General features: G+C 50.1%; 1 protein-coding gene across 4 annotated transcripts in view; it reads left to right on the forward strand.

Moving 5' to 3' along the window:
* The window catches only part of SUSD4 (sushi domain containing 4), a 206367-nt gene extending 183717 nt beyond the window's left edge, over positions 1-22650 (forward strand). For all 4 annotated transcript variants that reach the window (XM_063919026.1, XM_063919025.1, XM_063919024.1 and 1 more), the window contains 4 exons: positions 4521-4712; positions 4981-5125; positions 15755-16107; positions 22095-22650. In XM_063919026.1, coding sequence (XP_063775096.1) covers positions 4521-4712; positions 4981-5125; positions 15755-16107; positions 22095-22132 — 728 coding nt within the window. In that variant the 3' untranslated portion in view covers positions 22133-22650. The remainder of the gene's footprint in view (positions 1-4520; positions 4713-4980; positions 5126-15754; positions 16108-22094) is intronic.
* The last annotated feature ends 5108 nt before the right edge of the window (positions 22651-27758 follow it).

A 27758-nucleotide genomic window follows, 5' to 3' on the forward strand; every position in this document is an offset into this window, starting at 1 on the left:
ATCCTTGAACACATATATAAAAAAATTCAAGTTCAAGATGGAATCGCTCAGGGCGGTTATTGCAAGGCTGGACGAGGGGGATTACATGGTATCACTGGACATCAAGGATGCTTACCTGCATGTCCCCATTTACCATCCTCACCAGGAGTACCTCAGATTTGTGGTACAGGATTGTCATTACCAATTCCAGACGTTGCCATTTGGTCTATCCACGGCTCCGAGGGTATTTACCAAGGTAATGGCCGAAATTATGATACTCCTTCGAAAGAAGGGAGTTTTAATTATCCCGTACTTGGACGATCTCCTGATGAAGGCGGGGTCCAGGGAGCAGTTGTTGGTCGGGGTAGCACTATCTCGGGAAGTGCTACAACAGCACGGCTGGATTCTAAATATTCCAAAGTCACAGCTGGTCCCTACGACACGTCTACTGTTCCTGGGGATGGTTCTGGACACAGAACAGAAAAAAGTGTTTCTCCTGGAGGAGAAGGCCAAGGAGCTGTCATCTTTAGTCAGAGGCCTCCTAAAACCAACACAGGTGTCGGTGCATCACTGCACGCGGATCCTGGGAAAGATGGTAGCTTCCTACGAAGCAATTCCATTCGGCAGGTTCCATGCAAGAACCTTTCAGTGGGACCTGTTGGACAAGTGGTCCGGATCGCATCTTCAGATGCATCGGCTGATAACCCTGTCTCCAAGGACCAGGGTGTCTCTGCTGTGGTGGCTGCAAAGTGCTCATCTTCAAGAGGGCCGCAGATTCGGCATACAGGACTGGGTCCTGGTGACCACGGATGCCAGCCTTCGAGGCTGGGGGGCAGTCACACAGGGAAGAAACTTCCAAGGACTATGGTCAAGTCAGGAGACTTCCCTACACATAAATATTCTGGAACTGAGGGCCATTTTCAATGCCTTAAGTCAGGCAAAACCCCTGCTTCAAAACCAGCCGGTACTGATCCAGTCAGACAACATCACGGCAGTCGCCCATGTAAACCGACAGGGCGGCACAAGAAGCAGGACGGCGATGGCAGAAGCCACAAGGATTCTCCGATGGGCGGAAAATCACGTGTTAGCACTGTCAGCAGTGTTCATTCTGGGAGTGGACAACTGGGAAACAGACTTCCTCAGCAGACACGACCTCCACCCGGGAGAGTGGGGACTTCATCCGGAAGTCTTCCAACTGATTGTAAACCGTTGGGAAAAGCCACAGGTGGACATGATGGCGTCCCGCCTAAACAAAAAGCTAGAAAGATATTGCGCCAGGTCGAGAGACCCTCAGGCGATAGCTGTGGACGCTCTAGTGACACCGTGGGTGTACCGGTCGGTTTATGTGTTCCCTCCTCTTCCTCTCATACCAAAGGTACTGAGGATAATAAGGAGAAGAGGAGTAAGAACTATACTCATTGTTCCGGATTGGCCAAGAAGAGCTTGGTACCCGGAACTTCAAGAAATTATCTCAGAGGACCCATGGCCTCTGCCGCTCAGACAGGACCTGCTGCAGCAGGGGCCCTGTCTGTTCCAAGACTTACCGCGGCTGCATTTGACGGCATGGCGGTTGAACACCGGATCCTGAAGGAAAAGGGCATTCCGGAGGAAGTCATTCCTACGCTGATTAAAGCTAGGAAAGAAGTGACCGCAAACCATTATCACCGCATTTGGCGAAAATATGTTGCGTGGTGTGAGGCCAGGAAGGCCCCAACGGAGGAATTTCAGCTGGGCCGTTTTCTGCACTTCCTACAGTCAGGGGTGACTATGGGCCTCAAATTGGGTTCCATTAAGGTCCAGATTTCGGCTCTATCGATTTTCTTCCAGAGAGAACTGGCTTCACTACCTGAAGTTCAGACTTTTGTTAAGGGAGTGCTGCATATTCAGCCCCCTTTTGTGCCTCCAGTGGCACCTTGGGATCTCAACGTGGTGTTGGATTTCCTAAAGTCACATTGGTTTGAGCCACTTAAAACCGTGGAATTGAAATATCTCACGTGGAAAGTGGTCATGTTGTTGGCCTTGGCCTCGGCCAGGCGTGTATCAGAATTGGCGGCTTTGTCATGTAAAAGTCCTTATCTGATTTTCCATATGGATAGGGCAGAATTGAGGACTCGTCCCCAGTTTCTCCCTAAGGTGGTATCAACTTTTCATCTGAACCAACCTATCGTGGTGCCTGCGGCTACAAAAGACTTGGAGGCTTCCAAGTTGTTGGACGTAGTCAGGGCCCTGAAAATGTATGTTTCCAGGACAGCTGGAGTCAGAAAGACTGACTCGCTATTTATCCTGTATGCGCCCAATAAGTTGGGTGCACCTGCTTCAAAGCAGACTATTGCTCGCTGGATCTGTAGTACGATTCAGCTTACACATTCTGCGGCTGGACTGCCGCATCCTAAATCAGTGAAAGCCCATTCCACAAGGAAGGTGGGCTCTTCTTGGGCGGCTGCCCGAGGGGTCTCGGCTCTACAACTTTGCCGAGCAGCTACTTGGTCGGGGTCAAACACATTTGCTAAATTCTACAAGTTTGACACCCTGGCTGAGGAGGACCTGGAGTTCTCTCATTCGGTGCTGCAGAGTCATCCGCACTCTCCCTCCCGTTTGGGAGCTTTGGTATAATCCCCATGGTCCTTACGGAGTCCCAGCATCCACTTAGGACGTTAGAGAAAATAAGAATTTACTCACCGGTAATTCTATTTCTCGTAGTCCGTAGTGGATGCTGGGCGCCCGTCCCAAGTGCGGATTGTCTGCAATACTTGTATATAGTTATTGTTTAACTAAAGGGTTATTGTTGAGCCATCTGTTGAGAGGCTCAGTTGTTATCATACTGTTAACTGGGTATTGTATCACGAGTTATACGGTGTGATTGGTGTGGCTGGTATGAGTCTTACCCGGGATTCTAAATCCTTCCTTATTGTGTCAGCTCTTCCGGGCACAGTATCCTAACTGAGGCTTGGAGGAGGGTCATAGGGGGAGGAGCCAGTGCACACCAGTTAGACCAAAAGCTTTCTTTTAGTTGTGCCCAGTCTCCTGCGGAGCCGCTATTCCCCATGGTCCTTACGGAGTCCCAGCATCCACTACGGACTACGAGAAATAGAATTACCGGTGAGTAAATTCTTATTATTTAGCGCACACATACATACTCTGTACAATGCTGCACAATATATCACTCAGGGCCTAATTCAGACCTGTTCGCTCTCTAGGTTATTTTTGCAGTCCTGCGTACGCATAGTCGCCGCCCATAGGGGAGTGTATTTTCTCTTTGCTGTGTGCGATCGCATGTGTAGCAGAGCTGAACAAACAGATTTTGTGCAGTCTCTGAATAGCCCAGAACTTACTCAGCCGCTGCGATCACTTCAGCCTGTCCGGGACCGGAATTGACGTCAGTCACCCTCCCTGCAAACGCCTGGACACGCCTGCGTTTTTCCAACTACTCCCAGAAAACGGTCAGTTGCCACCCACAAACGCCCTCTTCCTGTCAATCTCCTTGCGAACGCCCGTGCAAATGGATTCTTCGCACAAACCCATTGCTAAGCAGCGATCCGCTTTGTACCTGTGCGACGCGCCTGCGTATTGCAGTGCATACGCATGCGCAGTTTAGACCTGATCGCGCTGTACGAAAACGCAGCCTTCAATCTCGAAGCACTCCCAAAATCGACCCCCACAGCTATGGCAGTGACCTATTGTAGCCTATGGGCTACTCACCGCATACCTGGCCGTCAGAGGGCGCCCCCAGAACCCATCCCGGAAGTGTCGCTGTGCATACGCAGAAACCCCGGCAGCCGTCACAGCACATCGCAGAGACGGCTCTTGTACACGCGTATCACATGTTGTTGGTTCTGTATTTAGGTCCTAGGAGTGCCCAGGCAGACGATATAGTGGTGACCAGACGTTGTCATCCTGCGCTCAGGTTCTTGTACTATGGGGGGTCATTCCGAGTTGATCGCTCGCTGCCGATTTTGGCAGCGCAGCGTTCAGGTGAAAAAACGGCATTTATGCGCATGCGTATGGCCCGCAATGCGGACGTACGGGTACAAAGCTCTTTGTGGTTGTGCTCAGGTTCTAGCGAAGTTTTCTTTCGCACTGACGTCCGCAAGAAGATTGACAGGAAGGGGGCGTTTCTGGGTGTCAACTGACTGTTTTCAGGGAGTGTTTGTAAAAACGCAGGCGTGTCTGAAAAAACGCAGGCGTGGCTGGGCATTCGCTGGGCGGGTGCATGACGTCAAATCCGGACACGAATAGGCTGAAGTGATCGCAAGCGCTGAGTAGGTTCAGAGCTACTCTGAAACTGCACAAACTGTTTTTGCAGAGCTCGGCTGCACAAGCGTTCGCACTTCTGCTAAGCTAAAATACACTCCCCAGTGGGCGGCGGCATAGCGTTTGCACTTCTGCTAAGCTAAAATACACTCCCCAGTGGGCGGCGGCACAGCGTTTGCACGGCTGCTAAAAACTGCTAGCGAGCGATCAACCCGGAATGACCCCCTATGTGTAAAGAGATAACATGAAATGCGTTCCTTACATTTGTGCTTCTCCATGTTTCCCGCCAGTGTGTCCTCTCCCTCCGATGGTGTTGCACGGAGATTATATTTGTCACCCGCAGCCCTGTGAGCGTTACATACACGGGACCGTGATTGAATTTTACTGTGACCCCGGCTATATGCTGTCCAATGATTACAAGTACTTCACCTGCCAGTCCGGGGAGTGGTTCCCAACATCCCCGCTATACTGTGTCAAGACAGGTAAGTGGCTCCGCGGGGACATAGAGAAATATGTACAGAGGAATGAAGCGTGGAGTCTGAGAGCGAGAGGGATAAATGATGAGATGAGGCCGGGGTTCTCTATACTGGTTATTGCATTATCCATAGGGAACAATGATCCCTACTTTTACTTTTATCCCCCGTAAGTCAGTATTACCCCTACTACCCCTTTGGCGTTATGGTGAGGATATATCTCTGCGCCATCGCTGTTGCACATCCGTCTCCACCCTTTCTTATTATTTCTGCGCAGAGAAATCCTGGCCGAGCTCGCAGGAGACCATGCTGACGACGTGGAAGATTGTGGCGTTCACCGCGAGCAGCGTCCTCCTCGTCCTGCTATTTGTCATCATCGCCAGGAGCTTCCAGACCAAATTCAAGACGCATTTCCTGCCAAGGTGCGAACGCCTCTTGTGTCATATTTTATGCCGGCGCGTTACCTGCTGCACAAGACGCAGAGCGGAGCCGTCCCAGGAGAGCGCTGAGGCGACACAACTCTGCTGACGTGTCAGGTGTATAGGATAAAACATACACAGCGTGGCATGAATATTGCCAGGCACTGCCATCATGCCAGATGTGTCTTTATGTACCTGGCGTCTATATACCATGTGCAGGGAGATGCAGGCGCGGCTGCGGCGCTCCAGGAGGTGTAGCATAGGCGTCTGGACGTAGGACCACAGGCTTCCCAGGGGAACCGCGCAGGCCGACAACACGTTAGTCCATTGTGCAGTACATACGCCAGATTTATTTTTTTTGTTTTATTTCCCCGTCTGTTCCAGACAATTCCTTGCGCCTTCTCAAAGGAGGAAAATAAACGCAAGAAAGGAAGGATAAAAAAAAAATACAAAGGAAAGACAAAAGTCTTGTGTGACCGGCTCTAAGCTTTGTCATGCTGACTGGCGCCTCCCCCCCCTCCCCTTCAACAAGCAGAAATTGCGATTGCTTCGCAATTTCTGCTTGTCAGCAGAAATGAAAGATGACTCCTGCCGGCGCAGCTTAGCTGCGGCCGCAGGAGTCCCGGCACCATTTTACCTGTCGCGGCAGCTGCATGTTACGTAACGCAGCCGCCGCGACCACTGCCCCGATACACCCCTGTTCGTGACGCATCGCCCACTGTTCGGGTCGCCCTGCCCCCACAACACTCCATCTCCTCCCTGGAAACGGAGCGTTGTGTCCCCCCCCCCCTCTCACCCCGCAACCACCTCTGCCTGATTGACAGGCAGAGGCGATCGCATTTTCTGCGGCCCTCCGCAGAAAGTGCGTACGCATGCGCAGTATGGGCGCTGCGCATGCGCCTACGGGCCCACCGCAAAACTTCCGGTTGGATCTCGATTTGCGATCCAACCTGAATTAGCACCATTACCAGTTATTACCAAATTACTTACACAAAGAAGTGTTGCAGCTTTGGAACATGGGAGGTCATTCCGAGTTGATCGCACGCAGCCACTTTTTGCAGCCCGTGCGATCAACTAGACGCCGCCTATGGGGGAGTGTATTTTTGCATAGCAAGTGTGCGATCGCTTGTGCAGCCGAGCTATGCAAAAACATTTTGTGCAGTTTCTGAGTAGGTCTGGACTTACTCACCCACTGCGATGACTTCAGCCTGTCCGGGCCTGGAATTGACGTCAGACACCCGCCCTGCAAACGCCTGGACACGCCTGAGTTTTTCCAACCACTCCCAGAAAACGGTCAGTTGACACCCATAAACGCCTTCTTCCTGTCAATCTCCTTGCGATCGGTTGTGCGAATGGATTCGTTGCTAGAAGCATTGCACAGCAACGATGCTGTTTGTACCAGTACGACGCGCGTGCGCATTGCGGTGCATACGCATGCGCAGTAGTAACCTGATCGCTGCGCTGTGAAAAACGGCAGCGAGCGATTAACTTGGAATGAGGGCCCATGTGCACTGCAGGTGGGGCAGATATAACATGTGCAGAGAGTTAGATTTGGGTGGGTTATATTGTTTCTGTGCAGGGTAAATACTGGCTGCTTTATTTTTACACTGCAATTTAGATTTCAGTTTGAACACACCCCACCCAAATCTAACTCTCTCTGCACATGTTACATATGCCCCCCCTGCAGTGCACATGGGGGGGTCATTCCGACCTGATCGCTCGCTAGCTACTTTTTGCAGCGCTGCGATCAGTTAGTCGCCGCCTATAGGGGAGTGTATTTTAGCTGTGCAAGTGTGCGAACGCATGTGCAGCCGAGCGGTACAGAAACAGTTTGTGCAGTTTCTGAGTAGGTCTGAACTTACTCAGCCGCTGCGGTCACTTCAGCCTGTCCGGGCCCGGAATTGACGTCAGACACCCGCCCTGCAAATGCTTGGATACGCCTGCGTCTTCCACGGCACTCCCAGAAAACGGTCAGTTGCCACCCAGAAACGCCTTATTCCTGCTTTTAATCTCCTTGCGATCGGCCGTGCGAATGGATTCTTCGTTAAATCCGTCACTCAGCAATGATCCGCTTTGTACCCGTACGATGCGCGTGCGCATTGCGGTGCATACGCATGCGCAGTTGTGACCTGATCGCAGCTCATCGAAAAAAGGAGATTTATGGTAAGAACTTACCCTTGTTAAATCTCTTTCTGCGAGGTACACTGGATTCCACAGGGAATAACATCGGGGTGTAGAGTAGGATCTTGATCCGGGGCACCAACAGGCTAAAAGCTTTGACTGTTCCCAGGATGCACTGCACCGCCTCCTCTATAACCCCGCCTCCATGCACAGGAGCTCAGTTTTGTTAACCAGTCCAATGCAGTAGCAGGTAAAAGAGACGACAACAGTTAGTAGCCACATACACCACACTCTCACGACAGGAGAAAGTATCAGCGGCTAATGCCATACCAACCCAAAGAAGCTAAGTGTGTCAGAGTGGGCGCCCTGTGGAATCCAGTGTACCTCGCAGAAAGAGATATAACAAGGGTAAGTTCTTACCATAAATCTCCTTTTCTGCAGCGGGGTACACTGGTATTCCACAGGGAATAACATCGGGGATGTCCTAAAGCAGTTCCTCATGGGAGGGGACGCACTAGCGGGCACAAGAACCCTGCGTCCAAAGGAAGCATCCTGGGAGGCGGAAGTATCAAAGGCATAGAACCTTATGAACGTGTTCACTGAGGACCACGTAGCCGCCTTGCACAATTGTTCAACGGTCGCACAGACCGAGTAGAATGGGCTTTGATGGTAGCAGGAGCTGGAAGGCCAGCCTGTACATAAGCATGTGCAATCACCATTCTAATCCATCTGGCCAAGGTCTGCTTGTTAACAGGCCAGCCATGTTTGTGAAAACCAAACAGTACAAAGAGAGAATCAGACTTCCTAACGGAGGCTGTCCTCTTCACATAGATACGGAGAGCCCGTACCACATCCAAAGACCGCTCTTTGGAAGATAAATCCGAAGAGACAAAGGCCGGAACCACAATCTCCTGGTTAAGGTGAAAAGAAGACACCACCTTAGGTAGATAACCAGGGCGCGTTCGAAGAACCGCCCGGTCCCGGTGAAAAATCAGATAGGGGGACCTACAAGACAAGGCACCCAAATCTGATACCAGTCTAGCAGAGGCAATAGCCAGCAGAAACAAGACCTTGAGGGAAAGCCACTTAAGGTCCGCGGGTTCAAAAGGAGGCTCTTACAAAGTCTCCAGAACCACCGACAAATCCCAAGGAGCCACAGGTGGGACATAGGGAGGTTGAATCTGTAAAACACCCTGAGTGAATGTATGAACATCAGGCAGAGTTGCAATTTTTCTCTGAAACCATACCGACAAGGCATAAATATGAACCTTGAGGGACGCCAGCCGAAGGCCCAAGTCCAGGCCCTGTTGTAGGAAGGCCAAAAGTTTGTCCGTACTAAACTTGTAAACGTCATGATTGTTAGATGCGCACCAAGCAAAGTAAGAATTCCAGACCCTATGGTAAATCCGAGCAGAAGCCGGCTTACGGCCCTACAACATAGTTTGAATGACCGCCTCAGAAAATCCTTTGGCCCTCGGTACGAAAGCTTCAAGAGCTACGCCGTCAAAGCCAGTCAGGCCAAATCCTGGTAAATGCAAGGGCCCTGAACGAGGAAGTCTGGTCATTGCGGAAGCAGAAGAGGACGCTCTAGCGAGAGACCCTGATGGTCTGAGAACCAATGCCGTCTGGGCCACGCTGGAGCTATTAGAAGAAGGATTCCTCCTTCTTGCTTGAACTTCTTCACTACTCTGGGCAGGAGTGACACTGGAGGGAACACGTATGGCAGCCGAAAGTTCCATGGAATTGCCAGTGCATCCACGAACGCCACTTGAGGATCTCTTGTTCTTACTCCGAAGACCGGAACATTGTGATTGTGTCGAGACGCCATCAGGTCTACATCTGGTAGGCCCCACTTGTCCATTAGGAGTTGAAATACTTCTGGATGAAGGCTCCACTCTCCGGCGTGTACGTCCTGATGACTGAGGGAGTCCGCTTCCCAGTTGAGGACCCCCGGAATAAACACTGCCGATATGGCTGGCAGATGGCGTTCCGCCCATTGAAGAATCTTTGACACTTCCATGATTTATGTACACCACCGTGGTCGCGTTGTCTGACTGTACTTGAACAGGCCTGTTCAGTACCAGATGCCGGGCCAGTTTCAGAGCATTGAACATTGCCCGCAATTCTAGAATGTTTATCGGGAGGAGAGACTCCTCCCTGCTCCACCGACCCTGAAGAGAGTGTTGCTCCAACACCGCGCCCCAACCCCTCAGACTGGCATCCGTCGTTAGAAGAACCCAGTTGGAGATCCAGAAAGGACGACCCCTGCTCAATCGTTGGTCCTGCAGCCACCACGTCAGTGACAGACGGACCTCCGCAGACAAGGAGATCATTTGAGACCTGATCCGGTGAGGCAGGCCATCCCACTTGGCAAGAATCAGTTTCTGCAGAGGGCGAGAATGAAATTGAGCATACTCCACCATGTCGAAAGCCGACACCATGAGGCCTAGTACTTGCATCGCCGAGTGTATCGACACACGCGGACGAGAAAGGAAGCAACGTATCTTGTCCTGAAGCTTCAGGACTTTCTCCTGTGACAAAAACAACCTCTGGTTGTGTGTGTCCAACAACGGTCCCAGATGCACCATGCTCTGGGCAGGGACCAGGGATGATTTCTTCCAGTTGATGAGCCACCCGTGGGCTTGCAGAAACTGGACTGTCAGATCCAAATGACGGAGGAGAACTTCTGGGGAATTGGCCACGATCAGCAGATCGTCCAGATACAGCAGGATCCAGATACCCCGACGGCGGAGTGAAGCCGCCATAAGTGCCAGGAACTTGGTGAAAATTTGCGGAGCCGTGGTCAGACCAAACGGTAAGGCCCGGAATTGGTAATGGAGATTGCCAATAGCAAACCGCAGGTATTGCTGATGTGACATGGCAATAGGGATATGCAGGTAAGCATCCTGTATGTCCAGGGATACCATATAGTCCCCTGGTTCCAAAGCCAGGACAATAGAGCGAACGGTCTCCATACGAAACTTGGAGACCCTCACAAACTTGTTCAAAGATTTGACGTTGAGAATGGGCGGGAGGAACCATTCGGTTTGAGAACTAGGAACAGCGTTGAATAGTACCCCTTGCCCCTCTGAGCCAGAGGCACCGGCACTACCACTCCGGTGTCCAGGAGGGATTGTACCACTAAACGGAGAGTTGTTGCCTTTACCTGATCTGAAGGGATATCCGTCAGGGAACAGCGAGGAGGGGGACGTGTCTTGAAGGATATAGCGTATCCGTAAGTGACGACTTCCCGTACCCAAGCATCTGAAGTGGTCTGCAACCATACCTGGGTGAACTGTAGAAGTCGGCGCCCCACCCTGGGATCCCCCATGGGGAGGCCCGCCCCATCATGCCGCAGGCTTGTCAGATTTGGAAGCCGGCAGACGGGCAGCCCAGGCGCGTTTAGGCTTGGGCTTGGTGGTTTTGGAAGTGCAAGAATGTTTCGGATATGCCTGACCATTTGCTTTACCCGGAGGGTGAAAGGAACGAAAGGAAGTACTCGTAGCCTTCGGGGCCGAAGGAGTAGTACTAGGTAGACATGCAGTCTTAGCAGACGCCAAGTCAGCTTCAATTTTGTTGAGGTCCACACCAAAGAGGATGTTTCCTTTAAACGGGAGCACCTCCAGGGTTTTCTTAGAGTCCAAGTCTACTGACCAGGACCGCAACCAGAGAATACGGCGAGCCAAAATGGATGTCGTAGCAGCCTTGGCCGCCAGAACACCTGCATCTGAAGCTGCTTCTTTAATGTAATGAGATGCCGTGACAATATAAGAGAGACATTGTCTGGCATGTTCTGAAACATTGGACGGAAACTCAGCCTCTATTTCTTGAGCCCACGCCTCAATAGCTTCTGCGGCCCAAGTAGCCACAATGGTGGGCCTATGCGCAGCCCCTGCAAGGGTATAGATAGCTTTTTAAGCAGCCCTCCACCCGCTTATCCGTCGGTTCCTTGAGAGAAGTGACGGTAGTGACAGGCAGAGCAGATGACACCACCAGCCGAGCGATTTGCAAATCCACCGGCGGTGGCGTTTCCCAATTTTTACTCAATTCTGCCGCAAGGGGATAGCGGGCTAGCGTCTTCTTGTGCGGGGTGAATTTCTTTCCTGGGTTCTCCCAGGATTCCTGATGTATGTCAAACAAGTGGTCAGAATGAGATAAAACCAATTTAGTAACCTTCTGACGTTTGAACCTGTCCAGTTTCTTAGCTGTAGTAGCAGGCTCAGGATCATCATCAATCTGAAGAATGAGCCTGACAGCCTCTAATAGATCAGGAACATCCACCTCTGAAACAGATTCCCCATCAGAAACGTCATGATCAGAGTCTGAGGGGTCAGTATACATGCCATCTTCATCGGAAGAGGTATCCGGAACATGCGTGGATTGAGAGAAAGTAATAGCCCGCTTAGAGAACTTCTTAGGTTTAGTCTTAGGCGGGCGAGGGTCAGGAGCACTTTTACCCAAAGAGCTATTCAAGTGCTGTAACTGAGTGGACAGAGCATCCATCCATGGCGGATTAACCGCAGGGACCATATAAGGCTGATAAGGTACAGGAGGTCCCATAGGGGGCACAAGTCTAGTTACCAGCGCAGTCAGTAAATTAGAAAAGGCAGAGCAAGGCGGGCCCTGATGTGCCCCCGTTGTTACAAACTGACTGGGGGGAACAGAACCCCCAAAACCTGAACCCTCCGCAGCCATCTGGGACGTCATAACCGCGCACGGCGGAATCAGTCCCAGACTTATCGCCCCCTGTAGCGGACATAATATGAAAGCGTAAACCACGGGCGACACAGTACAATATCAGCAGATATAATACCTAACACAAACAGTGTGACAGCACATACAGGATTTCTGAGGTAAAATGTGACTGAAAAACAGAGAAAAATACAAAATACGTATATCCTGTGAAATACCTATATTATTATCTAATAACCCTGACGCACGGAGCCCCTCAGGTTACAGAATATAGGGATAGCAGTAGGAGTGAGATACACAGAGTAGAGATCACACAGCAGCTATATGCACACACAGTCACATGTACAATGCAGGAAATATGACAAATAATAAAACTGCACTGGACTAGCAATACTATTACTGAGTAAAGCTATGTATATAAACAGATAACAATGCACAGTAAAAACTGGATGAATATCACAGGGTACTTGTACTAAATATCCCTGTAGCAATGCACTTGTTCTTAACTAACACTGTCTAAACGACATGTAGAATACTTAAGTGTCCTGTAAATGCACAGCGCTGATGATGCAGGCGGCTTTACGGGTGGTATTCATGTGACCGACAGTCACATGACCTCCTCCACCATCCCGACGGCTCACTATCCCGATGGTCGGCATGCCGACCAACAGGAACTATTTCCACTCGTGGGTGTCCACGACACCCATAGAGTGGGAATAGAACCCGTGGCGACCGCAGGTCGCCACCGAGCCCGCAAGGGGCTTGCTGCACTCGCCCCTCCCCGCCGGGATCTCGGCGTCGGTATGCTGCCGGGATCCCGGCGTCGGTAAGCTGACCCCGCCGGTCAGCCGTTCTACACCCCGGCTTTACAGAGGAGGCATCACCCAGCAGTCCCAGAATCAGCGCAGTTGTGTGTAATGGCGCCCAAACGCTGACAGGGAGTGAGGGAGACAGAGAGATGCAGCTCCAGGGTGGGAACATTTACTCTAAATAGCGCCCAGGGGCTGGGGGAGGAGCTACAGGCCAGAGCCTTATTACCTTGCTGGACTTCACCACCGGGTGCTGCACATACCCTCCCTCATTCTGCAGGAGACTCCCTAAAATAGTAGCAATCTCCCTCACTCCCTGAATGGTCCCTCAATCTCCCTGAAAAAAAAAAGAAATCATAGATACATACATTTAAATGGTATCATTAGTGCCATTTCCCTATATTGGTTATAAGACACAATGATCCCTATGGCTACATGCATTTTAAAGGTTTCTTGTGGCCACTTACAGTATATGGAACCTCTTGTAAAACACAATACACAAACAAATCCTGCAAAATATGAGAGTCTTTTCTTCAACAAGTAGATCTTACTAACTTTGGGGCTCATTTACATTTGGATGTAAGTCATTTTCATGACACAACTCTCAGATGTAGCAGTACGCGCCCGCACTGATAGGTGTCACTTTCACATTCTCCCTGAAATGCTTTTTCAAAAGTAGGCTAGTATGGTGCTGCGGGCCTTAATAAAATGGATTATAGCCTAATCCGACCTGTGCCCTTGCCCTGGTGGTCTAGTGGGGTCCCTGCACTGCCACAGTGTCCACGCCAGCGCGCGTGGCCTGCCTCCTAATGGCTGCGGCGGATCGCGATTTCCAGCGGGTCCCACCTGAGGGACCCTCTTACCTCCTCCCTGAGTGCGGCCACGCGATCCCGGAGAACTTCGGTTAGTGTGTGTGCCCTGGGTGAAGAACCGGAGCCTCCGCTGTAAGTACCCGGCAACCAGGGACGGGGGAGTATACAGTGCCGCCGGGGGAGGTGATGGAGCTGCAGCAGGAGATATCAGAATGACCTCTAGCACTAATAGTGCCTCTGCTGCAGCCCTTGAAGTCTTCTATCTTCTTTAAAATAGCTCTTCTTAGGGCTGCTGGAGCAGCCCTGCCTGTTAGTGTCCTGCACAGGCACCAACTTACAAACTGAGCTCATGTGCACGGAGGCAGGGTTATAGAGGAGGCGGCGCTGAGCATCTTGGGAACAGTCAAAGCTTTTAGCCTGTTGGTGCCTCGGATCAAGATCCTACTCTACACCCCGATGTTATTCCCTGTGGAATACCAGTGTACCCCGCTGCAGAAAACCTAGCGTGCGATCAGGTCGGAATGACCCCCATGGTTTTGCCCAACTGCTAACAATTTTGCTGCTACGATCAGGTCTTATTTAGGCCCATTAACCGATGCATTACGAATATTTAACTGTATAAATAAAGTGTTTACTATAAACCCAAGTAACTAATATATAATAGGCAATAATATATGCCCCCAGGACTAATAAATAGCACAAAATACAACAATAAATTGCTCATAGTTAATAACCATTAAAACTGAGGAATCTGATCCCGCAGCTGGTGCACACTATAACGTCCCCTGATATCCTGCAAATAATTCATATATAAATAAGACCAATTTGCAACAATGTTCAGTGACTAAAATCACAACAAAGCAGTCACTGAACTGAGTCAGATCCCAGTATAAAGCCAGCCGTATAATAAGCCGATAATAAGAAATGGCTGAAAGGCTTTTAAAGTCTACCCACACAGTCGTTGTAAAGAGTTCAGTTTACAGGCTGTGTGGGTAGTGTCCTATGGACTTTGCATATAGCACGGTTGGTCACTGGTGGGTAATGATCCAGCTCTAAGACATAGGCGGTCAGGATAAAGACGATAGAGAAAATAGTGGGCAGATCAGAGGACCATTTGCATAAAAGGACAGAGAGTGTGATCACAGCTGTATAGAGTGAGAACCACAGAACCAGTATCCTCAACGCGTTTCTCCGCACCTACAGTATGTGGCTTTCTCATGACGCCGGTGTGTGCCAGGTTACTGTCTGAGAGGTGGGGGAAATGCCTTATCTGGCCCAGTAGGGCGGCAGGAGCAAGGCGTGGGAAGATGAGGCATGGGGGTAAATACTCTGTGCTGCACCCACAGCAGGTACACCGGGCACTATCAGATGCCTCTCACTCTGCCAGTGTAACCTTCATCCTGTCCTAACTCCTATCCTCTGTAAAGGAATGGCAGGCCATGTTTTCCCTTTTGACTCTTTACTAATAAAAGGTGTCAATAACATCATTTGATGTCTTTGGATATATATAGATATGGGGGGTAATCAGACCTGATTGCTAGGCTGCATTTTCGCACAGCGGGCGATCAGGTCCAAACTGCGCAGGCATATGCACCACAATGCGCAGGCGCGTCACACGGGTACAAAGCAGATCGCCGCTCAGCGATGGGTTTTTGCGACAGATCCATTCGCACGGGCGATCGCAAGGAGATTGACAGGAAGAGGGCGTTTGTGGGTGGTAACTGACCGTTTTCAGGGAGTGTCTGGAAAAACGCAGGCGTGTCCAAGCGTTTGCAGGGAGGGTTCCTGACGTCAATTCCGGTCCGGACAGGCTGAAGTGATCGCAGCGGCTGAGTAAGTCCTGGGCTGCGCAGACACTGCACAAGATCTGTTTGTACAGCTCTACTAGACATGCGATCGCACACTGGCACAGCGAAAATACACTCCCCCTATGGGCGGCGACTATCTGATCGCAGCAGTGCAAAAATCGCAGCCCAGCGATCAGGTCTGAATTACCCCCATTGCCCTCCGTAGCTCCCACTGTACAGAGGTATTACAGTATCATAAACATTTAGGAGGAACGTTCAGTGGGCAGAAAGGTTTGAAGTGCGGTCTGCAGTTTGTGCATCTCCCGTCAATTGTGTCTCGGCTACTGAGGCCCAGAGACCAGTGACTTTATATCACACGAGGCTAATGGTATATGTATTTCCCACTTCCAGGAGTCCCCAGGACAGCTCTGCGGAGCCAGACTTTGTGGTGGTGGACGGCGTGCTGGTCATGTTACCTTCCTACGACGAAGCGGTCAGCAGCAACGTCACCCCACCCGGCTACCTGTCCCCTGCTGGGCAGAGCGAACCGGATCAGACTGAAGAATCCCACCCTCCTGCGTATCCCGGGGACCCCCACACGGACAGTCTGTGCGAGGAGTCAGAGACCATTGACAGCATTCTGGATTCCTCTGACCTTCTCCACACCTTACATTCCTCTTCCATGACACACGTGAGAACGCCGGGCACTCAGAATGTCAACAACGAGGCAGCGTCTACCAGCCCGAGCATTGACATAGCAGATGGTAGGTATCACCGGCGGCCCCATTGCACCATGGTTGTAGAACTAGTGGCAGCCGCCGCACAGGAACCAATGGTGTAGAGATGAGGGGCCATTTTAAGGGGGAGATGTAAGCAGTGAAAAGAGTGGAGAAGTGAGCCAGTGGAGAAGTTGCCCATGGCAACCAATCAGCATTGAAGTAACATTTATAATATACATATTATAGGAGACGTTTCATGGCTGGTCTTATTGGGAGGAGAGGGTGGGAATTCTAGTAACCCTAAAGCTGATGTAGATACTGACGTGGCCCTTGCTCATGGGCTCCATGGGACAGCAGGTAACAGACTCCACCTTAGAGCTCCCAGAAATACCGGAGAGCCAGCCCGTGCACATATGATTGGCTGTCACAGCCGTCACTCAGTACATCTCCAGGTATTTCCGCCTATTCTTATTGTCAGCACCCTCTGGTGGTGATAAGAGGAAAGACACTGGAACGCAGTAATAGCAGAATGTACAGGGCGATTCAAAAGTCACAGTACACCCTTTTGTTTCAAAAACTGTGCAGGAAATGGGAAAACTGAATATTCCAGTAAGGTATGGGTGAGGTGGGCTATCTTTTATGTACCGAACATGGGCGCCATCTTGAAATCGGCCATATTGAATCTAAGTCAGTTTTTTCAAATGGAAAGGGTCGTGTAACATGTCAAACAACATCAGAATTTGCTGCAAACAGATTTTTAATAGCAGTTATGGTTCAAAAGTTGCAACACTTTTTTGTTGCAGGTAACTGAAGATGGCTTTGACAAAAGAGGAGAGAACTGAGGTCATTTTGATGTCTGATGAACGGAGTCTCCATGTCATAGCTGCAGATTTTAACAACCGGCACCCAAAAAGACCTCCAATTTCACATAACACTGTCGGGTGCCTAATTTCCAAATTCCGAGATACTGGGACTGCGGCTGACAAGTCACAGAGTGGTCGTCCAAAAAGTGCTACTGACGAGACAACCTCAACAATGGTTATGTGAAATTGGAGGTCTTTTTGGGTGCCGGTTGTTAAAATCTGCTATTTCAAATCTGTTTGCAGCAATAAACTTTTCAACAAATTCTGATGTTGTTTGACATGTTACACGACCCCCTTTTCCATTTGAAAAAACTGACTTAGATTCAAGATGGCCGATTTCAAGATGGCGCCCATGTTCGTTACATACCCTAAAAGATAGCCCACCTCACCCATACCTGACTGGAGTATTCAGTTTTCCCATTTCCTGCCCAGGTTTTGAAACAGAAGGGTGTACTGCGACTTTAGAATCACCCTGTAGTTTCACGTTATCTGTGTTATGACGAGCAGGACTGTCTGCGCCATGTGCATATTGTGCAGCAATCTGACAGGTACACAGGCATTGCCCAATCTGTTGCAGGTGTCAGATCTACATGGTGAGACTGTCCGCTTGGTCAGGAATAGTCGCCCTCTGTAGGAGGATGATTTATCAGTGGATGAAAGGACCTGATGCAGTAAGGCCCCATACATGAAGCAGTTACTGCCGGCGATTATACTTTTATTGCAGGTCCTAGTTGTTTCAGCCGCCATGCTGCGTATATCCCTGTTATATAGCGGACAGCCGAGTGTAGCGTAGTATTGCACATGGAAAGACAGTGAGCAGTGACCATACTCAATAAGATGGATGGATACTGGCATAGACGGCCAGATAGTCACATAGCATAAGGTAAAAAATCTGGCTGTGGTAGACATCTGCACTCGCGTCTGGTTTGCGTCTGACTGAGAATCAGGCCCAGTAGCTCTGGTGCTGATTTCTTACATGTTGGAACACAAGTTCTGTTTATTTCTATAATTCTTTATTATGCGGTGTCGTCATTTTCCAGGAGATGGTGACCGGCACAAAAAGATATGTTCTGAGCGTATCTTCATGCGTCTGCCTCTCTACATTGTACACATAGCGGATGATGCATGTAACTCGGTATACACCTGTAACGCCACAGTTTTGCAGGTGTTGTGACCACTGTGCTGCTGTTATGTGTAGGTGTAAGTTGGGCAGACATCAATTCCTGATCTCATTACATCATTGCAACATGTTCTAGCATTAAATCATTGCAACACATTCTTGCATCAAATCATTGCAACACGTTCTAGCATCAAAACACTGCAACACGTTCTACCATCAAAACACTGCAACATGTTCTACCATCAAAACACTGCAACATGTTCTACCATCAAAACACTGCAACATGTTCTACCATCAAAACACTGCAACATGTTCTACCATCAAAACACTGCAACATGTTCTAGCATCAAATCATTGCAACATGTTCTAGCATCAAAACACTGCAACACGTTCTAGCATCAAAACACTGCAACACGTTCTAGCATCAAAACATTGCAACACGTTCTAGCATCAAAACACTGCAACACGTTCTAGCATCAAAACACTGCAACATGTTCTAGCATCAAAACACTGCAACATGTTCTAGCATCAAAACACTGCAACATGTTCTAGCATCAAAACACTGCAACACGTTCTAGCATCAAAACACTGCAACACGTTCTACCATCAATACACTGCAACATGTTCTACCATCAATACACTGCAACATGTTCTAGCATCAAAACACTGCAACATGTTCTAGCATCAAAACACTGCAACATGTTCTAGCATCAAAACACTGCAACACGTTCTACCATCAAAACACTGCAACATGTTCTACCATCAATACACTGCAACATGTTCTATCATTAAATCATTACAACACGTTCTATCTCCTATATAATAGCCCAGATCTGTGACTCTGTGCCTGGGCCTCTAACGCTGGGCGTGGCTAGGAGCTCTCATTGGGTTAGCGATAAACGCCCTCCCACACAGGTTACATCCAATGGGAGGCTCTGCCCTTTGGCTGCTGTGTTTTCACAGAGCAGGATTAGCAATGGGTCTGATGGAGCTGCAGCTCCAGGCCCACACCCCAAAATAGGCCCACTGCATCTGCAGCATCATACCCTCCAACACTTTACACATAAACATTGATACACATGCAAAAAGGGGGCGTGGCCACGGGTACAGTGTCGTGGCCACGCCCCTTTTCCTATACTTTCAATGGAAGCTTGGAGAGTAAAAAATCGGTACAGACCATAAAAAAAAGGGACTGTACCTGCCAAAAAGGTGCAGCTGGAGGGTATGACACTGCATCTGCAGCAAGTCTCTGCGCTGCAGATAGGGGGAAACATCCTTTTACTGCAGCGTCCTATGTCCTGCTGCCAGTCCGCCTGCCCCCTCTGCCATCAACAATCCCCACTCCCTAGCCGTGTCGCAGGTGGAACAAAAGCTGCTGCGGCCACCGGCATAGATGTGTATGAAAGCGGCGCAGTGGAAGGCTTTCATAGCCCACCCTGCGCCGCATACTCTCTGAGCCCCGGAGCCTCCTCTGCGTGTGATGTCACAGAAGTGCCTCCCCGCCACAGCCGCGCCCAGATCCCCAGAGGCCCTGACTCCGCAACACAGCACCTGGGCTGCCGGCCTGGAAGCCCCGAGATGGCTTATGTAACGGATAGAGTGGGTGATATCACGGAGGGTAATGTCTGGACGCTGAATCAATGTAAAAGGTGACAGTGCTGTGCAGTGCAGCCGGTGTGCAGTTAGGGCCGTTGCTAGGGTGTTCGGTGCCCCCCTGTTAACTATAAATTTGCACCCTCGCATACTTTACAAAGGCACAGTGCACATAATACCCCCTGTAGTAGAGACACTTACACATGTAACGCCCCCTGTACCAGTGACGCTTACACACGTAACGCCTCCTGTACCAGTGCCGCTTACACACGTAACGCCTCCTGTACCAGTGACGCTTACACACGTAACGCCCCCTGTACCAGAGACACTTACACATGTAACGCCCCCTGTAGCAGTGACGCTTACACACGTAACGCCCCCTGTAGCAGTGCCGCTTACACACGTAACGCCCCCTGTACCAGTGACGCTTACACACGTAACGACCCTGTAGCAGTGATGCTTACTCACGCAACGCCCCCTGTACCAGTGACGCTTACACACGTAACGCCCCCTGTAGCAGTGCAGCTTACACACGTAACGCCCCCTGTACAAGTGACGCTTACACACGTAACGACCCTGTAGCAGTGATGCTTACTCACGTAACGCCCCCTGTAGCAGTGCCGCTTACACACGTAATGCCCCCTGTAGCAGTGCCGCTTACACACGTAACGCCCCCTGTACCAGTGACGCTTACACACGTAACGCCCCCTGTACCAGTGACGCTTACACACGTAACGCCCCCTGTACCAGTGCCGCTTATACACATAACGCCCCTTGTACCAGTGCCACTTACACACGTAACGCCCCCTGTACCAGTGCCGCTTACACACGTAACGCCCCCTGTACCAGTGCCGCTTACACACGTAACGCCCCCTGTACAAGTGACGCTTATACACGTAACGCCCCTTGTACCAGTACCGCTTACACAGGTAACGCCTCCTGTACCAGTGACGCTTACACACATTATGCCGCAGTCACACATACACACACAACAGACACATATATATATATATATATATATATATATATACACAAACACACACACACATACATACTGTACATACATTACACACATACACAGTCACACATATATACAGTATACACAGACACTGTATATACACACACACTCACTCTCTTTCCAGACACTTGCCTAATGAAGTCTGGCTGGCCGAAGCTGTAGCAGCTCATCCTCCTGCTGCAGCATGGTCCCCTCTAGCTCCGCCCCTTATTCCCATCTAGCTCCGCCCCTTTGGCTCCCACCCGGCCACTGAATGTCACACAGGGGAGGGGAGGGAGAGAGGAGGCTTTGTGCTGCCGGCGCCGAGTGGGAGAGAAGGTTTTGTGCTGCCGGCGCCGCTGCATGTGTGACAGCAGCCGGCAGTAGCAGCAGGGATAGCAGCAGCAGCTCAGCATAGGGATGCAGAGCAGGGAGAACGTCTCTCATTCCTGGTGCCTCCCTGCACTGCATCCCTTTGCTGAGCGGCCAGCGCCGGCCCTGTGTGCAGTGTCACTGACACTGCACAGCACTCTCACCTTTTACAGTGATTCACCCAGTCAGTCAGTTCTGCCAGCCAGTCACTATTGTTAGCGCCAGTGTCCCAACGCGCCGCATTACAGGGAAGAAGACGCACTACATAAACTACAGCTCCCAGCAGCCCTTAGCGCCGAAGCATTCCGGCCCTTAGGGCTGCCGGGAGCTGTAGTTTATTGAGTGCATCTTCTTCCCTATAATGCGGCGCGTTGGGACACTGGCGCTAACAATAGTGACTGGCTGCTGTGCGAGTCTCCGGGAGAGTCACTGCCAAAGGGAGGACAGCAGCTTAGCTGCTGACAGGAGGAGAAGCAGGAGAAGCATTACCCACCCCTCCCCCACTCACAGTACCTCCGGGCCCCATCCGCGGCACCCCCACACACCCCCTCCAGCACCCGCGGTAGCTCCGGACCCCCTCCCCCACACGCCCTCCCGCCGCACCACCGCATCCCCCTCCTGCGGCACCACCGCAACCACCCCTCCCCCTCCCGCGGCCTACCCGGAACCCATCCGCGCCTTTCCCGCACCCGCCACTCCCCCAACCAAAGCACCTACTAGGTGATTCATCAGGCCCTGCGTGCGCTGTTCACGCCGTTGCAAGGGGCTTCGACCCCTTAACCATTGCACGCCCTTTGTCCGTGTAATATTTAACCACTCACACAATTATGATTGGAGGTAATACTCCATATAATAAAAATATTGCCCGCCACAAGGGTGTGCAAGGGTTAAGGGGGCGTAGCCCCTTACAACAGTGTGAAGAGCGCCCGTAGGGCGGATGAATCACCTAGTGATCAAATCATTGTAACACGTTCTAGCATCAAATCATTGCAATACGTTGTATCACCAAATCATTGTAACATAATTATCACCAGAATTATGTCTATACTAATAACCAAATGTACTTTATTATTGGGTGTTTTTGCAGAAATCCCACTGATGGACGAAGAAAGCATTGAATCATAGTGGAAATAAGCACCGTCTCCGCAATTACCCCTATTTTCTGTATATTTCCATTATTTCTCAAACAATGCTCCATTTGAACTGCAATAATCCAGGACGATGGGATTAAAAGAAATAGGACATTGGGGAAAAGGTTGTTGATTCCAAAGACGGGCGGGCAGGAGATGGCGAAGGGACGCGTGCCCAGCAGTACCACAAAGACTGTTTTCTACCTGCACCCCACTGGGGAACTTCTGACGTAACTGTGATCCAGTCATTTTAGGTCTATCCAGATAAAGGCAATAAGAGTCGGTTGAAAGCCAAACACTCATTTTCCCCGTCACGGCTGTCCGTGGCAGAAGCGCTGGTAATGGTTTCTGCCCCATAGGACCATTTAAAGGGAAGAATACCTGTACATAGCCCAGACTCCTATAACTACATATGTGCCTTCCCCCAAGAGCCCCCGGCAGACAAACCATGAATCCTCCTGCTGAAGTTACTGTTGTCACTTTACAAATAAACACCGCAATCTGATTATACAAGGTGGTCCAGCATTGGGGTCTCTGTGGTCAGGTGTCTGGCGTGTGTTCTTATTCACTAAAATCTTCCTAGTGTTGGGCCTAATCCAGTAAGGATTGGAGATTCTGCTTTTTAGCAGGCAGAGGCTTTATTAATCAGGCAGAGGCATGCGCAGTTAATCTGGGCCGACCGCATTGACTGTGGCTGCATGTGCAGGATGGGACTGCAATTGCGATGCGACCTGAATCAGCCCCCATTATCTGTAACACCCCTGGATGGTAGAAAGGGCCCCAGTAAATCCAGGTTTAAAGCATTTGATTACAAACTCAGTCCTTGGCTTACAGCAACCATGAGCAACAAATGGGAGAGGTTTGCAGCCTCTGAGCAGAAGAACATCGATACCAGAGTTCCTCAGTACAGTGCAGAGCGCATATTCTGGTGTCCTCAGTACAGTGCAGAGCGCATATTCTGGTGTCCTCAGTACAGTGCAGAGCGCATATTCTGGTGTCCTCAGTACAGTGTAGAGCCCATATTCTTGTGTCTTCAGTACAGTGCAGAGCACATATTCTGGGGCCCATAGTACAGTGCAGAGCCCATATTCTGGTGTCCTCAGTACAGTGCAGAGCCCATATTCTGGTGTCCTCAGTACAGTGCAGAGCACATATTCTGGGGACCATAGTACAGTGCAGAGCACATATTCTGGTGTCCTCAGTACAGCGCAGAGACCATATTATGGTGTCCTCAGTACAGCGCAGAGCCATTATTCTGGTGTCCTCAGTACAATGCAGAGCACACATTCTGGTGTCCTTAGAACAGTGCAGAGCCCATATTCTGGTGTCCTCAGTACAGTGCAGAGCACATGTTCTGGTGTCCTCAGTACAGTGCAGAGCCCATGTTCTGGTGTCCTCAGTACAGTGCAGATCCCATATTCTGTTGCTCACAGCACAATGCAGAGCGCATATTCCAGTGTCCACAGTACAATGCAGAGCACATATTCCAGTGTCCTCAGTACAATACACAGCACATGTTGTGGTGTCCACAGTACAATGCAGAGCACATATTTTGGTTCCTCAGTACAGTGCAGAGCGCATATTCTGGTGTCCTCAGTACAGTGCAGAGCCCATTTTCTAGTGTCCTCAGTACAATGCAGAGCACATATTCTGGGGCCCATAGTACAGTGCAGAGCCCATATTCTGGTGTCCTCAGTACAGTGCAGAGCACATATTCTGGGGCAGATAGTACAGTGCAGAGCCCATATTCTGGTGTCCTCAGTACAGTGCAGAGCACATATTCTGTGGCCCATAGTACAGTGCAGAGCCCATATTCTGGTGTCCTCAGTACAGTGCAGAGCACATATTCTGGGGCCCATAGTACAGTGCAGAGCCCATATTCTGGTGTCCTCAGTACAGTGCAGAGCACATATTCTGGGGCCCATAGTACAGTGCAGAGCCCATATTCTGGTGTCCTCAGTACAGTGCAGAGCACATACTCTGGGGCCCATAGTACAGTGCAGAGCCCATATTCTGGTGTCCTCAGTACAGTGCAGAGCACATATTCTGGGGCCCATAGTACAGTACAGAGCACATATTCTGGGGCCGATAGTACAGTGCAGAGCCCATATTCTGGTGTCCTCAGTACAGTACAGAGCACATATTCTGGGGCCGATAGTACAGTGCAGAGCCCATATTCTGGTGTCCTCAGTACAGTGCAGAGCACATATTCTGGGGCCCATAGTACAGTGCAGAGCCCATATTCTGGTGTCCTCAGTACAGTGCAGAGCACATATTCTGGGGCCCATAGTACAGTGCTGAGCCCATATTCTGGTGTCCTCAGTACAGTGCTGAGCCCATATTCTGGTGCCCTCAGTACAGTGCAGAGCACATATTCTGGGGCCCATAGTACAGTGCAGAGCCCATATTCTGGTGTCCTCAGTACAGTGCAGAGCCCATATTCTGGTGTCCTCAGTACAGTGCAGAGCCCATATTCTGGTGTTCTCAGTACAGTGCAGAGCCCATATTCTGGTGTCCTCAGTACAGCGCAGAGCCCATATTCTGGTGTCCTCAGTACAGCGCAGAGCCCATATTCTGGTGTCCTCAGTACAGCGCAGAGCCCATATTCTGGTGTCCTCAGTACAACGCAGAGCACACATTCTGGTGTCCTTAGTACAGTGCAGAGCACACATTCTGGTGTCCTCAGTACAGTGCAGAGCACATATTCCAGTGTCCTCAGTACAATACACAGCACGTTCTGGTGTCCACAGTACAATGCAGAGCACATATTCTGGTTTCCTCAGTACAGTGCAGAGCGCATATTCTGGTGTCCTCAGAACAGATATTTTGGTGCCCACAGTACAATGCAGAGCACATGTTCTGGTTTCCTCAGTACAATGCAGAGCCCATATTCTGGTGTCCTGTCCTCAGTACAGTGCAGAGCGCATATTCTGGTGTCCACAGTACAGTGCAGAGCCCATATTCTGGTGTCCACAGTACAGTGCAGAGCCCATATTCTGGTGTCCACAGTACAGTGCAGAGCCCATATTCCGGTGTCCACAGTACAGTGCAGAGCCCATATTTTTGTGTCCACAGTACAGTGCAAAGCGCATGTTCTGTTATCCTCAGTGGGTACGGTTCGTTGGGTCGACAGTCATTAGGTCGACCATCTAATGTCGACATTGGCATTAGGTGGACATGTACTAGGTCGACAGGTGAAAAGGTCGACATGGGTTTTTTAACTTTTTTTGGTGTCTTTTTCTCCGTAAAGTGACGGGGAACCCCAATTAGTGCACCGGGCAACGGGCAAGGTTCCCAATTGTAGTCCACGTGGATCGTCAAGTATGAAAAGTCTAAAAAATTTAACATTTAAAAAAAAAAATCATGTCGACCTATTGACCATGTCGACCTAATGCATGTCAACCTTCAGTGGTCGACCTAATGACTGTCGACCTAAGCTGTGTCGACCTAACAACCGTATCCCATCATCAGTATAGTGCAGAACCCACATTCCAGAGTTGCCGACTTTCTGGCTGGCCTCTCCGGGAGAGTGAGGGTGGCTGCAGTGCTGCGTGACACTTGCCTGCCTTTCCGGGAGGCCGGGACTGGCACCTGATTTTTGGGAGCCTCCCCGGCAATTCCGGGAGGGTAGGTGGGTATGCCACATTCTGATGTCTAAAGTACAATGCAGAGCCCAAGTTTCCGGTGTCCGCAGTACAGTGCAGAGCGCATATTCCAGTGTCCACAGTAGAGTGCAGAACACATATTTTTGTGTCCACCGTAGAGTGCAGATCCCTTATTCCAGTGCCCACAATGAGAAGCTGAACGGTATGGTTGCGGTGGCCGCAATTTGGTGGCCATTCCGAGTTGTTCGCTCAGTAATTTTCTTCGCATCGCAGCGACTTCCCGCTTATTGCGCATGCGCAGAGCCGGCCCTAACCAATATGATGCCCTAGGCAAGATTTTGGCTGGTGCCCCCTAGCACCACCACTGGTTCTGCCTCTGACCTTGCACCTCTTTCCCAGCACCATCACCCCTCACCCATAGCAGTCCTTGTACCCTCTATATTTTAAATAGGAACAGTTCGCACATTTGATGCACAGCCCAAAAAGGGGCATCTTCTTGCTCGGAAGGGGCATGGCCACACAATAGTAACCCCAATTCCAATTCCGCCACACAGTACTGCAACTTTATTCACATTTTATCTTGCGATAGTGTCCATAATTCATATTACATCCCACACTAGTATCACTTTACGTTATAAACGTTGCTCCTCACAGTAGAGCCCCTTATTCACATTACATCACACTGAATTGCTCCTTATTCACATTACACCACACCTTATTGCTCTTTATTCACATTAGATGACACAGTAGTGCCCTTTCTATATGCAACGCCACATAGTAGAGCACCTTATACACAAATTGTCACACATTAGTAATGCATTTATACACAATTCCACACAGTAATGCCCCTTACACATATGAGACACATTAATATCCTTATAAACATAATGCGCCTAACACATTATGACAACCTTTATTAATGCCCTTTTACACATAATGTCCCTTACACATATGGCGCACATTATTAATGCCCTTATACACATAATGACACACAGTGCCCCGTACATATTTGCTGCACATTATTAGTGCCCCTATACACATAATGACACACATACAGTAGTACCCTGTTACACATATGCCGCACATTATTAATGCCCTTATACACATAATGACACACATAGTGGCCCTTACACATATTCCGAACACTACTGCACAACCAACCCACTCACATGCACACAGCACTCACACTGCCACTAACACTGTGACCTCTGCCTCTGCTTGGATACAGATGTGTCCTCACAAATCTTGCATCAATGCTAACGTCGGGCACTTTTTTTGTAATGAAAATGCATCTTATGTGCATTGCTATGTGGCTAGGATGCACAAGCAGCTTCTGCTGATTAAAATGATATGCAGCATGCCAATATACTGTGTGAGACTGTGGCTGTATCTGCATATGAAATGCTATACAGAATATAGGCATGCCGCATATCATTTTAATCAGCAGAAGCTGCTGATGCCCCTAGGCATATCAAATGCCCTAGGCAATTGCCTAGTTTGCCTATGCCTATGGCCGGCTCTGCGCATGCGCAATGTTCGCACTGCGACTGCGCCAAGTAAATTTGCTATGCAGTTAGGTATTTTACTCACGGCATTACGAGGTTTTTTCTTCGTTCTGGTGATCGTTGTGTGATTGACAGGAAGTGGGTGTTTCTGGGCGGAAACAGGCCGTTTTATGGGAGTGTTTGAAAAAACGCTGCCGTTTCTGGGAAAAACGCGGGAGTGGCTGGAGAAACGGAGGAGTGTCTGGGTGAACGCTGGGTGTGTTTGTGACGTCAAACCAGGAACGACAAGCACTGAACTGATCGCACTGGAAGAGTAAGTCTCGAGCTACTCAGAAACTGCACAGAGAAGTCTTTTCGCAATATTGCGAATCTTTCGTTCGCAATTTTGATAAGCTAAGATTCACTCCCAGTAGGCGGCGGCTTAGCGTGTGCAAAGCTGCTAAAAGCAGCTTGCGAGCGAACAACTCGGAATCACCCTCTTTGTTCTAGGCTGTCTCAGTGGCGCTCCCTC

The sequence above is a fragment of the Pseudophryne corroboree genome, chromosome 4 (genome assembly GCF_028390025.1).
Source record: "Pseudophryne corroboree isolate aPseCor3 chromosome 4, aPseCor3.hap2, whole genome shotgun sequence".
Lineage (NCBI taxonomy): Eukaryota > Metazoa > Chordata > Amphibia > Anura > Myobatrachidae > Pseudophryne > Pseudophryne corroboree.